Below are 16568 nucleotides of genomic sequence, written 5' to 3' on the forward strand. Positions count from 1 at the left end.
TGTTTACAACTGGCATTTACAAAATAGTACTAGTATATTTGAAATTTATGTACTTTGGTGCAGGCTGACTACAACTGTAAAATTTTATTAGAAAAAATGGATTTATCCTCAAAGCTAATTTTTTTATTTTAAGAATAATCTTTGATTTATAATTAGAATACATAGATATTTCATTGAAAGTTAGTTTATTTTTTAGTGCTTAAATAAAAATATTTAAAATATGCTAGTATAAAAAAAGAAAGAAAGAAAGAGATATAGCAAATTTACGATTTGCAAATGTAAGTTTGTAGTATCGTGTGAGAGCCTTCTGTGGAGTAATAAAATATACTACTACATACTTCGTGAGAAGAAAAATAAATAAAATCCCTATTTAATTAGCTAGTACAGTATAATTTTTTGTTTTATATGCCATGTAAGCATAAACCCCCAATTCCACGTTGCCGCGTAAAACAAAAACACCATCCCCAAAAACCCTAGCTCTCACTCATACGTTTTGGAAATCGCCTCCACAATTCTAAGATGGATGAGCATGTCGATGATACGCATAAAGATCAACAGGAGACTCACCATCCCCAAAAAGAGCAAAAACCCTAGCTCTCACTTATCCACCGACATAATACAGAGAGTGGAAGCGGTGTTGGGCCAAAAAGAAGGAGCGCCATCCGCGCTTATCTCAAAATGGTGCAAGGTCGACGCTATCTGTCCTCGAACGTCGAGTTTAGGGATAATCATGCTTTGACGGCTAATTCAATGTTCCTGAAAAATGATCTGAGGGTGGAGAGGAGAGTTTTAAATTGTGGAGTCAAAAAATCAGCCAGCTTCTGTATTAGGGCCGCGATGATTTTAGGAGCACGGGACGTTTCGATTTTCATGGGGCCTAACGGCACACACAAGTTTGCAGTTCTGCATGGGTCGCCTGGGCTCTTGACCCTCTGCGTTGTTGGTTGCGCAATGGATTTTCGTGCTGAGGTAAAATGTCTAGACCTCCAACATCTTCATCTTATAGAATTGAGCACTTATGGTTTTAAAATGCTCTAAAGTGGAAAAATTAGAAATAGGAAACACATAAAATTACTCAATAAACCAAGACTCTTAATCCCAATTGGGAATATAAAATTGCAAAAAGCAAGCTACACTCTCTAGATCTCGTAGGTGTTGATAGCCTAGAAAATATTTCTAGGTATGACCTTTGTGTGTTAAGTTTCCATGTTTAACTGGATGGTCTATCCATTTGTAGCTCCTCCTTGGAACAAGTTACTCTTAACTTGTTTGCAAGTCAACTCAGTCATGCCAAGTTTGAACTTCCCAACATTCAGGAGTTCAAACTGGTGGCTAAAAACCCCCTTCTAGTGCAATACTGTAAAGAGAGTTATTATTTTTTAATCTGATTCTGTTGTTATATTAGTATCTAGGTAGTGCTTGGTTAAATAAGCAGATAAACAACTGGAGATACATTTGAGTCTGTCCGAAAAGTTTTTTAAAACCTTACTGACTTAGAGTCCTAGGTTTTTGAGAAAAAAAGAATCACATGTTGTTAAGTACAGGCAAAACAAGTCGATTGACATTTGACTAGAATGAGCAAAGGAGGTGACAAGCAAGCCGTAAACACAGATAGAATGTCAGAGAGCTAAATGAGCAAAAACCTCAGCCGTTGTTTCAGAAACAACGTATCCAATTTCAAAGGAACAACAAAGACCTAATCAGAGGAATGCTATAGCAATTCAACTGATACAAAAGATATTGGAAATCATGACAAACCTCATGATTGCATGATGAAGCAAGTGCATAGCAGTGAATTCAAAAAACAAGATACAATACTACTTGATTAAAGCCTGACATATTCATCAACATTTAGAGCTACATCTTCATGAGATCCACTTTTGCCACCCACATTTCACACATGCAATAATCAAATAAACAAAAAAAATCTTATTAGCAACCTATACAATCCACTTAACTAAAAAACAGTCAAGTCTCACATAAAATTTGAGCTGGTACCTAAGGAGGTGGGATATGGCCAAGCAGCTGCAGTAAATCGGGCCTGGTTTGTCCACCTAGGCATAGATTGGCAGGCTTGCAGCACTAAGGGTAGTAATCCAAGAGCAAGCTCTTTCTTACTTACTAGGATATCCAGAACTTTGACATGGGGTATACCCTGTAGATCTTGTGCAATAACATCATCATCTTGGGGGCGGGGCATCCTCATAAGAGATCCTGACTGTTAAATGCACTTCTGCTGAGCTAAATTTCTTCAAGAGCGTCCTCAAATTTGTGAACCATGATATCATGCCCTCTGCACACTCTATGTCTAAATTGCACACCCATCCAACTGAACTTGTTTTGAAGTAATCAACTCCATGATATCATGCCCATTGAGTTAAGTTTCCCGTGCTGGAAAGTGTAGAAATTTGGGACATTGCACGATGGATTTTCGTGCAAAGGTAAAATGTCTAGACCTCCAACTTCTTCAGCTTACTGAATTGAGCAGTTATGGTGACATATTTGATGAATTAGTTTTAAAATGCTCTAAACTGGAGAATTTAGAAATAGGCAACACACAGAAAATTACTCAAGAAACCAAGACTCTTAGCCCCAATTGGGAATATAAAATTGCAAAAAGCAGGTTGCACCCTCTAGATCTCGTAGGTGTTGATAGCCTAGAAAATATTTTTAGGTATGACCTTTGGGTTAAGTTTCCCTGCTGAAAAGTGTAGAAATTCAGGACATTCACTCCAGCTTTTAGCCACCAGTTTGAATTCCTGAATGTTGGGAAGTTCAAACTTGGCATGACTGAGTTGACTTGCAAACAAGTTAAGAGTAACTTGTTCCAAGGAGGAGCTACAGATGGATAGACCATCCCAGTTAAACCTGGAGTGAATGTCCTGAATTTCTACACTTTTAATGAAGGGAAACTTAACACAAAGGTCATACCTAGAAATATTTTCTAGGTTATCAACACCTACGAGATCTAGATAGTGCAGCCTGCTTTTTGCAATTTTATATTCCCAATTGGGCTAAGAGTCTTGGTTTCTTGAGTAATTTTCTCTATGTTGCCTATATCTCCACTTTAGAGCATTTTAAAGTCAAATCATCAAATATGTCACCATAAGTGCTCAATTCAGTAAGCTTACCTCAGCACGAAAATCCATCGTGCAATGTCCTGAATTTTACACTTTTTAGCAAAAGAAACTTAACCCAAAGGGCATGATATCATGTAGTTGATTACTTCAAAACAAGTTCAGTTGTATGGATGTGCAATTTAGACATAGAGTGTGCAGAGGGCATGATATCATGGTTCACAAATTTGAGGACGCTCTTGAAGAATTTAGCTCAGCAGAAGTGCATTTAACAGTCAGGATCTCTTATGAGGATGCCCATGCCCCCAAGATGATGATGTTATTGCATAAGATCCACAGGGTATACTCCATTTCAAAGTCTTGGATATACTAGTAAGTAAGGAAGAGCTTGCTCTTGAATTATTACCCTTACTAGGCTGGTGCTGCAAGCCTGCCAATCTATGCCTAGGTGGACAAACCAGACCCGATTTACTGCAGCTGCTTGGCCATATCCCACCTCCTTAGGTACCAGCTCAAATTTTATGTGAGACTTGACTGTTTTTTAGTTAAGTGGATTGTATAGGTTGCTAATAAGATTTTTTTTGTTTATTTGATTATTGCATGTGTGAAATGTGGGTGGCAAAAGTGGATCTCATGAAGATGTAGCTCTAAATGTTGATGAATATGTCAGGCTTTAGTCAAGTAATATTGCATCTTGTTTTTTGAATTCACTGCTATGCACTTGCTTCATCATACAATCATGGGGTTTGTCATGATTTCCAATATCTTTTGTATCAATTGAAGTGCTATAGCATTCCTCTGATTAGGTCTTTGTTGTTCCCTTGAAATTGGATATCTTGTCTCTGAAACAATTGCTGAGGTTTTTGCTCATTTAGCTCTCTGACATTCTATCTGTGTTTCCGGCTTGCTTGTCACCTCCTTTGCTCATTCTGGTCAAATGTCAATCGATTTGTTTTACCTGTACTTAACAACATGTGATTCTTTTTTTCTCAAAAACCTAGGACTCTAAGTCAGTAAGGTTCTTAAAAACTTTTCGGACAGACACAAATGTATCTCCAATTGTTTATCTGCTTATTTAACCAAGCACTACCTAGATACTAATATAACAATAGAAGCGGATTCAAAAATACTAACTCTCTTCACAGTATTGCACTAGAAAGTGGGTTTTTTTTAAAAAAAAATCACATAGGATGCTTAAATATTTGTCATGATGGAATCAGCTAACCTAAAGAGGAGCCCCATGAGCAGGACACGATGTCTGGTAGAGTATTGTTTCAATGCAAAAACAATTTAAAGTCTTTGGCCTTCATAAACAATCTAGAAAGAGGTAATCAACTTACTTTCATAGAAAGTATGAGATGGGATCAAAACCAATCAGCATTAATGGATATTGATCATCTCACCATGTATTCCCACCTTATAGGCTTCAAAGGTGTAGAATTTGTGTTAATCGCTTCATAGGACGTAAAAAGCACATCAAATTTTATTCTATCGTGTTTACAAATTGACTGACCACTTCTCTTTTTTATGTGAGACGACCAAAATGCAAGAGATGTACGCTGAAAAAAAAACATGATATTCAGGCACCAACTCCTGTCATTCATCCAATAAAACAAGAGAAAACCAGAGTGAGAAGCTGTCAATGATGGAGCAATTGGGGAGAAGACATGGTGTAAAGCCATTAATTGGAAAGGAACCAAGAACATGGGAGGTTAGACAAAAAACCTACCATACGCAATGGAGGTGGGACCGTCCTTTTCATTTTACTAAATAATGTTTCATCATAACTTGATTAGATCCGAGCTCGGATGCATCACTGTCACTGACAGTGCTTTGGTGCATCTCAGAGTCGAGTATCTTATCAAGTTCATTCGGATGGCCCGCCCACCATGATGAGACAGTTCAAAAGCGAGCTTCTTGTATATGAGTGTTACATAAACAATGAACTCTCAAAATGAAAAACGTTGAGCTGAGCATGGGAAAGAAATCCAAACCTCTAATTCCCGCAGTCGCGGCGCCATAGACCGAACTTCCGGATGATTTGTTGATGTATATCATGCAAAGGTTGCACAATTAGGATTGCATTCAATAGTAATAGTACGTATGTAGACAAGATTGACGACATAATAATTTGCATTGGCTGAAATTACAATTAGTGGAAAATAGCATGCACCTCCCTCTCTAATGCTTGTATAATTCTCAAATCTGCAATTATAATCTACAAATTTTTGCATCTTGTCTGGATCAATCGTTATTTTCAAGACGCACCAAGAGCCCTATATAAAATCAAATTTCTTTCATCAATTACTACGGAGATATTAGATAACACTGATTAAAAAATAAAATAAAACTACTATTGATGTTAATCGAAGATGAAAAATGTATACTTGATTTTTTACAACTATTTTGTTCCTTCCATCTACTGCACAAACAATCATCAATAGACATGAGAGAAGCAAATAGATAGTCTTTTACTCCATGATGAAAATAAAAATCGAACAATGAAATCTATGTATTAAGACTTAGGTTATATATATAAGGAAAGTTTTGATAAAATAAAAATTAATCTTAATTCATAATCTTAAAGAAATAGTACTAAAAAAGTGTTTGCGTAGCTCAGTCGTATCTGTACAAAGCAATTAAGCAAGCTTGTGAAGATTCACATTGTTACTTTTTGTCACTTATTTTCAGATTTTAATTTTAATTTTCTCTTGTCTTCATGTATATATTTGATTTAATTTTTCAGTTGTGATTTAACGAGTTTGTATCGATGTTCGATGGTCATATGAGCATTGCTAGAAGTTACTATATGCTGCAAGATCGATATCTATTCGCATTATTGTGCAAAGCTTTGTTTGTTTTTGTTATTCTTTTAATTTATTCTTGTTATTTTATTGGTGTTGCTAATATATGTATTGTCATTTGTCACTGATCTTGATGTGCTTAATTAACTAGTCATTTTTTTAGCTTTAAACATTTTTTCATTATAGAAAAGCACTGCTCATCCTCAATTTAAAAATTTGTATCTAAGAACCATGAAAATATATAAAACAATAATAATTTGTTTCTAGTGTCTGGATATTTTTCCATTAAAAAATGGACTGATCATCCTCACTTAATTCGAAAATATATAAAGCAAGTTCAAATAATCTATTTCTAGTGTACTTGTTGTAGCCTTGAAGGTTCATCCATTCACGCATAGTGACATGAGCCATAAGCTACAAAAAAAAAGAAAAAAAACAAGGTCGTCAACTCAAGAATATATATACACCCAAAAATATAGTACTATTAATTATTAGCTCTAATAATCAATTCTTAATCACAAAAATATAATATGCATGTATTAAAAATAAGGGCAGATTTCAAGAAAATAATTAAGTTGGTCAAATTTCGGTTCCATCACACTCACAATTTTAAAAAATTCGAAGTTATATCTTAATATTCATATATGAAGTGACAAGGAGAATGCAGATTACCAGCGTCACCATAAACATCATATTCATATCTGATGTGACAATCGAAATTTGAATTTATATATATCTTCATATTCATAATCTTCATCCCAACAACATCATCATGTTAAAACACGTATATGTCACAAAACAATATATTACGTGTAATCAGCCTGAATATTTGGAATTGTGATACTTGCAAAAAATGTTAAACTTCATGTTTTTCCAGTTGATTCTTAGAATTCTCAGCTGGAACAAAAACAAACCAAACTTCATGATTTTTCCGACAATTGAATGAATGAACTTACAAGGATCGACGGGAACGACATGGGCGATATCAGGATCGCATTCATTAGTAAGTCTGTAGACAAGATTGACGACATAATTAGCATGGGCTGAAATTACAGGTGGAAAATAGCATGCACCTCCCTCTCTAATACTTGTACAATCCTCAAATCTGCAATTATAATCTACAAATTTTTGTTGCCTGTCTGGATCAACCATTACTTTCAAGACGCACCAAGAGCCCTAAATAAAATCAAATTTATTTCATCAATTACTATAGAGAAATTAGATAACACTGATTAAAAAACAAAATAAAACTATTATTGATGTTAATTGAAGATGAAAAATGTATACTTGATTTTTGACAACTATTTTGTTCCTTCCATCTACTGCACATACAATCATCAATAGACATGAGAGAAGCAAATAGATAGTCTTTTTCTCCATGATGAAAATGGAAATCGAACAATGAAATGAGATCCAAGTATTCATGTATTAAGACTTAGGTTATATATATAAGGAGAGTTTTGATAAAATGAAAATTAATCTTAATTCATAATCTTACAGAAATAATACTGAGATAGTGTTTGCGTAGCTCAGTCGTATCTGTAAAGAGCAAGCCGGTGAAGATTCACATTAATTACGTTTAAAATTTTTTGTCACTTAGTTTCAGATTTTAATTTTAATTTTAAATTTTATTGTCTGCATGTATATATCTGATTCATTTTTTATGGACATTTAATATTTGGTTTTCTTGGTGGATTCTCCTTTATCTTGATATTTATGATAATAAATAAAGTAATCTTAATGCATAATCACCAAATCTAAACTTTATGATCTTTAAATAATAAATATAAAGGCCTTACTTATAAGATTCAAATGTCAATCTCAATATGTCATTGATTTATAAATTTAATGGCCTTACTTATATATAAAAATGATCTGATTTATATTATGTAATGCACTCTCTCACGTTATGAACTAGGCGAGAAGCGAAATTGTTTTTTTTTAAAAAAAATCAATGATCAATTTCAAATATACTATTTGGTTTACAAATTTAATGACCTTTACTACCTAATCAAAATAACAAAAATTAGCTCTAATAATTAATTCTTAATTACAAAAAATAAAACACGTATATTAAAAATAGGGGAAAATTGCAAAAAAAAAACTGATCAAATTCTGATCCACTTGCACTTGGCCGGAAAAATTGTGAAGTTTAGCATTATTCACAATTGTCTCGCGAGCCTTGATTTGAGTGATATCGTATCTTTTGACATGATATCCGGAAGTTGATAAAAAAAACACTTAACAACTACCTAATCACTCGAATATTTCGAGGTGAGATGATTGTGAAATATGTTAAACTTCATATTTTTTTCAACTGATTTTTAAAGTTGCGGGCCAAACCAGAATTCAACCAAATTTCATAACTTTTCAACAATTAAAACGAGCGAACTTACAAGGATCGATTAAGACAATATTGGCGATATCAGGATCGCATTCAGAAGTACGCCTGTAGACAAGATCGATGACATAATTTGCATGGGCTGGAATGAGGGGTGGATCAAAGCATTCACCTCCTATTTCAATACTTGAAAAGTCCATTAATTTGCCGTAGTAAGCTGTAAATTTTTGCAGCTTCTCTGGATCAACAGTTAATTTTGCGATGCACCAACCCCCTAAATAAAATCAAATTTATTTCATCAATTGCTAAAGAAATTTATAACACTAAATAAAAAAAATGAAATTATATGATTTTTAATGTATACTTACTACATCTTTGACAACTATTTCGTTGCGTCCATCTACTCCACACACAATTATTAATATACAAGAGAGAAGCAACTAGTAAGTATTTTTCTCCATGATGAAAATGAAAATTGAACAATGAAAATCCACTCGTTGATGTATTAAGACTTTTATGTTATATATAGAGAGTGAATACTATAATATTAGGTGGAAAATAAATGTAAAATTCAAAAGGTATATGAGAGTATATAAAAAGTTGGAAACATTTAACTATAATTAGTTCGATGTTTTGGAAGTGATCAGAAAATAAATTCATGCATAACATTTCTTTTTGTATGTGTACAATTGGAATATTTAAAGAGATACTGAAATGACCATAATTTTCATGTATTAATAAAATGTACTACTATATTTTACGGGAGGCATGGTAAGATAGCTTTGCTAAAAAAATGATTTATCATAGCTATATAAAGGCATTAAATATTATCAGCACGCTTAAATAGAATCGAGCAAAAAAAAATGAAGGTCAGGATATTTTTAAATTGACTAAAATGCTCTCAAAGTCAAAAATTGAAAAAAATGGTAACAAAAAGTCTGAAAATAGAATAAATACAATTATTCATGGACCTTTTTTTATAGTTGACTAGGGAAATTATTACATACAATAATAAATGGTCCAACCATCGATCACCACATTCATGCAATTAAATACCTGCATTTATGTATAGAAGACCTTTTAAATTGACTATTGTTTTTACATGAGTATATGTCAACCACAATCCCTTTTATTGTGCTTTATCATCAATCAAAAGCTGATTTCCATCCAACTAAATATGTAAAAAAGCACCAATTTATTTCTAGTGTACTCGTTCGTAGAGTCGTCCATTGTTGGATTCATGGATATTGGCATGATCCATAAGCTATACAAGAAAAAGAAAAAAGAATTAACAGCAACACAAAATATATATAAACCATTCTTAATTACAATAAATAAAAATAGGCAAATTACCAAAACTAATGAAGTTTAGTCAAATTGCGATCAATCTGAAATTTAAAAATATTGATATGAAAAATCACGAAGTTTAAAAGTGTTCACAATTATACCATCGCTGGCTCTAATTAGTGTGAAATTGTTTCGTATCTGACGTGCCAATTGATATTTGGTTTTACATTTACATTTTAATTACTACTCAACCACATTATCATGTTGAGACATGTACATGTCACGTCAACAATATATATTCTACATAAACGACCTGAATACTTCAACATGGATAATCACAAGCAACATTAAACTCCATTTTTTTCTTCCAGCGAAAAAATATTTTGACCATACTTCACAATTTTTTCGGTATTTCACCATATAAATAGTCAATTTGATAACATGCATAAATACTATCCACTCACATCATCAGTTGAAGCACGTACATATCACATCAACAATATATCCACATAGACGACCTGAATATTTCGACGCGAGACATCGCAAACAACATTAAACTTCATGCTTTTCCTATCTAATTTACAAAATCACTAAACAGACCTATCTCATTCATTTCTCAAATCAATCTTTTGTATATATTTTTCTTATTTTTTTCCTCTTTGATTTCAATCTTTCTTAATCTTACAATCTCGGAAAACTGGTCTTCATTTGCGTCAATTAGCAAGGGCTAGAGATGATTTTGAATAATTTTAACAAAATTAAAATTACAAAAAAAAATTAAAAGAATTTTATGTGGTTGGGGTGTAAGCTACTTTATATATAAAAAATCCAGATGGTGAATGATGTGAAATTAAAAATGATAATAGAGGTAATATCGGTGATCATATATAACATTTCAATGATATACCTTATTAATATTACCTACAAAATGGTATGGCACTTAATATATATTACTCTGATTTTGGATATAAATATATTTTTACTCGATTAATAAAATGAATTAATTCTACACTGATCATAATGCGTTTATTTTTATTTTTTTAACTGTTAATGTATGCATTGATTTATCGGATCTACTACCTTTTCTACAAATAGTGCACATATATTGTATGCCTTTCAATTTTTTGCCATAGATTATTCGTGTTGCAACTTGATTCTCAGTCGCCTAACATGGGTGTCCCGTCGTCGAAGAGGGCGGTGCTCCCCTAAAATGGGTTGATCTTTCACCATTGTTGGCACCAATATCACATTAATTTTATTTTAATTCTTTAATTAATAAATCAATCATTTTTAAAGCGAGATAAAACATGGAGTAGTATTTGTATTTGTAATTGTAATATGGGCAAAAAAAATCATTTTATATCTTATTTACAAAACAAACTAATCTATCAAACACATTTATCCTGATTTTGTCTTATATAGTACTGCATCAAAGTTCAAACGACAAATATAAAACTTTTCTTGATTAATAATCTTATAATTATACTGTTAATTCAATTTATTTTTGCCACCCAATCAACTCTACCAACCAGCAGCCCCAATCAAACAAGCCTCTATATACAGAGGGGTAAATAAGAAACTTCATAGAAAATTAATTATATTAACAAATCAATAAAACGCCCAAAATAAACAACGCTTTCCCTTTCATTCGACCAATTTTCCCAATTCTAGGGCCAAACCAAACCCTCACACAGTCACACACTCACAATTCGCTGCTACCGAACGCGCTCACGTTCGGAACGGAAGCCATGGATGCGCTAAGGAAGCAGCTCGATGTGCTGATGGGAGCCAACCGCAACGGCGACGCGCAGGAGGTGACGCACAAGTACTACGATCGCGACGTCTGCCGCCTCTTCCTCGCCGGCCTTTGCCCGCACGAGCTTTTCCAGCTCACTGTGCGTGTTTTTTTGTGTTTAATGTTTGTTTTCTAGTTTGAAATTGATATGTTTTATGAATGAGCCTGCGTAATTTGTCAATTATTTATGCTGCTATGCGAATGCGTATAAATCTCGAAGGTTTGATGGTATTGAACTTGTGAATTATGTGGTTTTTGGATTGATAATGGTGTTTGATTGATTCACCGAATTGTTGTACATATAGATTTTTGGTGGTTGGTTGCTAATTGAGTTATTGGTTTTTGGTGTAGAAAATGGACAAGGGACCATGCCCCAAGGTGCATTCATTGCAGCTGAGGAAAGAGTATCCTTTTTTCACCAGAATTTGTTAATTTGTTTGAAGGTTATGCTGTGTTTTGTTTCTTGGCGAGTCTAAATTTAATTACGATCGAAAATTTGAAGAAGCTATTACTTGAGAAGGGAAACTTGCTATTATTTTTGATGCTATCTTAGAACTTACTTATATCCTTAGTAAAATATCCTATGGCCTTGATGGTTGGTTGCTTGTTACTGAAAGGGAAGGAGGTATATGATGTTGAACAAGAGAATGCTTCACTTAGATGCTGGATATTTTTGTTTCATAAATAGGTTGCTGTAATGAGAGAAGTCGCCAGTTAGTGCCTGGGCAAGTTTTTATGTAACTGGAGTTGCTTATAAATTTTTTTCTATGTTATGATGTCTGGCAAAGTGTACTGTTTTGGAGATGAAGTGAATGGTAGTATTGTTGTGGGATATGTAGTGTGTACTCACTCCTTAAAGTTTAGTTATCTTGTTACACTTAACTCATCTCAGATATGAGGATGCAAAAGCAAAGGGTGTTGACAATTATGATAGGGATTTAGAGGATAACATAGACAGACTTATTGTTGAGTGTGATCGTAAAATTGAAAGGGCTCTGAAGAGACTCGATGAAGAGGATGCCAAAGCAGCTGTTGCAATTTCTGTATCGGAAGTTACCCTGGTAGACTTCTTAACTCACTGTCTTCCATTTCTGGCCATCTATTGTATTAGTTAATCTTGTGGTATTGCAGACACCAGAGATTGATGAGATGTCAAAGCAAATTAAGGAGAAATTGCATGAACACGATCAATTTGGTAAGTAAAGTGTTATTCTCCCTTTCTACTTCAAATTTATGGTTCACTCTGAATAATCTTTTTGTATGCTGTGCAGTCTAAAAATAGGCTTGTGGAACCAAACAATACAGAAAATCTTAAAATAATCGATTTTTTCCTGTTGCCTGTGTCAATCCTGTCCTACTGGCTTGAACTTATCCCAGTCTAACGTGATCAAGTATTTTAACATTTTATATAATCTTGACGTGAACATAATCTATTCCAGTAAACTGCATTCTCTTAAATCTGGCTACATCTGATATTCAACTTTGGTGCTACTGACCATTTTTTGATATTATAGATCTTGAAGGCAAGACGGACATGAAGATGCGGGTCCAGGAAGAGATTGAAGAGCTAAGAACTCAAAGAGCAGATAAACAGGTTTAAAGGCTTTGAAATTTACCTTTATAGTATGTCTAAAGACGATGCAGTGGAAGGCTAACTGTTGTTTGTTCTTTAATTGTAGTCTATGCTTCTTTTGGATGCCTTCAACAAAGATCGTGCATCTCTTCCTCAGCCTATGGCGAATGCTTCGCAGGGTGCACCTATGCCTGCAGCTGTTCCAGATCCTCACATTCAGGAGATGATCAATGAAAAGCTAAAGAAAGCTGAAGAACTTGGTCAGATATTCGTTGGTTATAAATATAATCATGCTAAATATACATGATTTCTAAATAATGACTATTGAGTGCATGTCATAATGAAATGGAAAATGCTGAAGTGATTCTGTATTTCTGTTCAAACATTGTGTTCAACTTCAAACTTCAGTACTGTGTTTGCTTTTAGGTGTATTCATAATACATTACTGAATGTGCTTTTGGTATATTTTACAGGTGAACAAGGAATGGTAGATGAAGCACAGAAAGCATTAGAAGAGGCCGAAGCACTAAAAAAGGTTACAATCTGCTTTGTTAGATTACACTTAACATTTTACTGTTGAGCTAACTCTACTGAATATGAGTACTATCTTCTAACTTACTATGATTTGATCCAGCTGCCAGCTCGACAGGAACCTGTACTGGATTCTTCAAAGTACACAGCTGCTGATGTGCGCATTGTGAGTCTCCATTTCTCTATCTGACAATTTTAGTTTGATTGCCATCAGCAACAATGTTGACTAGAAAGTGTTTTAGCAACTTCACTGAAATAATTTCGGCACTCTAGAAGTGGAAATGCATGATGATGTCTATTCTAACATTAAGCTTCCCAAATTATATAGTACTATGAAATTAGAGACTGGCGCTGTATCTAATAAATTAATCTTGTACTTGCAGACTGATCAGAAGCTTCGTGTCTGTGACATTTGTGGAGCATTCCTCAGTGTTTATGACAGGTACATTATTTGTTGATCTTATAATTATGATCTACTTCTAGAATTAGGATGACAAAGTAGTTATAGCTTCGCATACTTCATCTTTTGACCTGGCAATTATACCTCCTTGTCACCAGCAGGCTTTTGGGCCCAGTTTTACGAGGATAACTTTTGCAGCTAAAGAATGTGCGTTATTTTATGTTTTATGCTTGTAGTCATGCTGTAGTAACGAGAACTCTTATTAGGATGTATTACACTTTATTAATAATTCATGGTTGTCTTGAGCTAGTTGTTAAAGTGATTATGTGAATTTGATTTTCAGCGACCGCCGTTTAGCTGATCATTTTGGTGGAAAGCTCCATTTAGGGTATATGCTAATCCGTGAAAAGCTAGTTGAACTCCAGGTACCAACGGATGATCATTCTCTCTCGCAACTATCTCTCTTCTTCTCTTTCACTTTCAAATTAATAAGGTCTTTAGCTTGTTATTGCACAACTAAAGGTAGAAATTTTGTAAATTGTTGTTTGTGCTTGCACGTAAGTATGTATTCTCAATCTGCCATTTATTAATGTTGTTGGGGTTCAAAGTTTATCTTTAATCTACTATGCGTGATCTGATGGCTTTGTGTTTGTTCAATTGATCTAAAAGTACTTAATTCTTTCAATTCCTAAGCTGGTAATATTTTTATTCAGGTGCTGCTATAATCTTTCAATTTCTTATAGAGAGTCTCACTTTATATGTCCTCTGTGAGTTTTCCTTATCCTAGTGTAAGTGTGTTTCATAAATACTTCAATTTGGATTATTGATGAAAATCTTGTTCATCCCGGCCATATTTGAGATCTCAGGAAACAAAAGGGTAAGGTAACAGCTGGTGACCATCTGTAAGTTTTCCTGGTATGACGTTTGAAGTTCTCTAAAGTAGAATTCGAACAGATGAAAATCATTTTATTAGCTAATTTGAAAATAAAAATGAGAGGCTTTAGCTGATTGGAGTTATTAAGACCGATTAGATAAAGATTATGAATTTATCATGTTTTACTGTATCTAGATGCTGCTTAGGGGACAGTAATTTGCCTTTTCTGCGGGAAAAGGGGTACATTTGATGCCTTTGAAAATCAGGTTTGTTAGTCAGGAAACAGACACAATTCTTATTGTAGTTTTCTGCAAACCAGTGTAGATTCACATTTGCTTTTTAATCTGCACCGACTAGCTGTTTCTGCTCTAACCTTAGCTGGATACGCCAATTGAATATGATAATTTATCACTGTTGTGGCATACTGTGCCTTACCTTTAAGAAGGTACCAATTTGACTTTTAGTTGATAGTACACAAATGATTGATTAATCTCGAGGGTATCTCTGACGAAAACATGCTGTTTTTATCTCTCGGGTTTAGCAGCACAGCATGTATCTCTAGGGAACAGTCTTGAGATTTATACTTAACAAATAAGAGACCCAGAAAATGATTCAAACTGATAAGTTTACATTTTCTTGGTAAGATAAAACAGATATACCAAGGGGCAGTAAAATTTCTTCAGTTGGTTTGCACCTTCAGTGGGCCCATGGGGAAGAATATGTTTGTTTATTTCGATTATACTTTAACTCGGATCAACTATAATGTGTCATTTCAAATGTATCTTATTTTGGATCATTATCAGGAAGAGCGAGACAAGAAACGTAGAACCCTTGAAGAAGAGAGAAGGTAAGTAATTTTTTTTTGTTATTATCTCCTTGGACTCTCTGCTTCAGTGATGGGATTGTTGACTTTATACACATCTATTCAGGAAAAGCCTGGAGCATGAGAGAGGATCTAGCAAGGATCGAGAAAGAGTTGATAGAGGTGATCGTAAGGATTATGATCGTCGGAGCCGAGACCGAGATAGGCATTATGATCGCAACCGTGGTAGTGACCGCGAGCGTGTAAGAGAGAGGGAGAGTTCTCGTAACTACGATTCGAGGAGTCACCGAAGATCTCGTTCTCGGTCAAGAGAGCGGTCAAGAGATTATGACCGCAACAGGTTCTGTATCTAATGCCTCATCTCATCTCCTTTCACTCTCTGTGTGCATCTCTAACTGTCCCCTTTCCGTGCAGGCGTCGCGATCGGAACTAGCTGTACAAAGAAGGAAGCCCAGTTACTACTATCTGTCTACAAGCAAGCTCTGGACCTGTGGAGTTACACTTCACTTGTTCTGCATCAGTAAAGCTTGGAGAAAATCTAGTTTTGCTCCATTTGGAAAGTGAAGGCTAGGCTAGGCTGTTTGATTGTTGCTATTATTATTATAACTGTTGTCAGATTCTAAGGATTCGTGTTCGAGTATATTTCTGTTATTAGTTGAGTCGAGTTAAAACGGTTTTAACTGAATGAGAGTTTTAAGTTTAAGACAAAAATTTAGGTAAAGTTTTTCAGCTATTTGCTCATAAGTTTCCTCGACGGACTTGCAATAAATTGTTTTAGGAGTACTCCATTATTTATGCTGTAATTTCCGTTTCATTTATTTTGTTTCATTTCTTTCACTGTAATAATTAACGTTTCCTTGAGATTTTTCCATAATTTTTACGTGGTTCTGTCAATGGTCAGAGGAGGAAATTTCACTAATAATGTGTAGATGATTACAAAAAGGCTAACACCACTATTTTAGGATAGAGGAACTAGAAAGACTAAACAATGAGAAGACAAAGGAATAGAGAATACAAGCTTTCAAATGCTTTGTGAATTTTGTGTGCCTCAAAACCATTCCTC

The 16568-nt window shown here is 34.3% G+C and overlaps 1 protein-coding gene and 1 long non-coding RNA gene across 6 annotated transcripts; both read left to right on the forward strand.

Annotated features, from left to right (window-relative positions):
• The first annotated feature begins 454 nt into the window (after positions 1 to 454).
• On the forward strand, positions 455 to 5240 carry LOC121751215. The gene is made up of 2 exons (XR_006040025.1): positions 455 to 969; positions 4298 to 5240. It is a non-coding gene; the product is annotated as an uncharacterized LOC121751215 (long non-coding RNA).
• Positions 5241 to 11126: 5886 nt separating this feature from the next.
• On the forward strand, positions 11127 to 16216 carry LOC121750377 (putative RNA-binding protein Luc7-like 2). 5 transcript variants are annotated; one of them, XR_006039861.1, is made up of 13 exons: positions 11127 to 11404; positions 11656 to 11708; positions 12197 to 12365; positions 12436 to 12499; positions 12819 to 12898; positions 12984 to 13137; positions 13351 to 13412; positions 13512 to 13574; positions 13792 to 13850; positions 14152 to 14233; positions 14522 to 14575; positions 14675 to 14723; positions 15486 to 15528. XR_006039861.1 is itself a non-coding variant. In XM_042144901.1 (13 exons), exons 1-13 carry the CDS (start codon positions 11258 to 11260, stop codon positions 15936 to 15938), a joined length of 1230 nt encoding a protein of 409 aa, XP_042000835.1. In that variant the 5' UTR covers positions 11128 to 11257; the 3' UTR covers positions 15939 to 16216. The 5 variants fall into 5 exon arrangements, 4 of the variants coding, with proteins under 4 accessions (XP_042000837.1, XP_042000839.1, XP_042000835.1 ...); XM_042144901.1 differs by lacking the exons at positions 14522 to 14575; positions 14675 to 14723 and adding exons at positions 15612 to 15845; positions 15920 to 16216 and having other exon boundaries at positions 11128 to 11404; positions 15486 to 15529; XM_042144903.1 differs by having other exon boundaries at positions 14675 to 15528.
• Positions 16217 to 16568: the final 352 nt, after the last annotated feature.

The sequence above is a fragment of the Salvia splendens genome, chromosome 10 (genome assembly GCF_004379255.2).
Source record: "Salvia splendens isolate huo1 chromosome 10, SspV2, whole genome shotgun sequence".
In the NCBI taxonomy this organism is placed as follows: domain Eukaryota; kingdom Viridiplantae; phylum Streptophyta; class Magnoliopsida; order Lamiales; family Lamiaceae; genus Salvia; species Salvia splendens.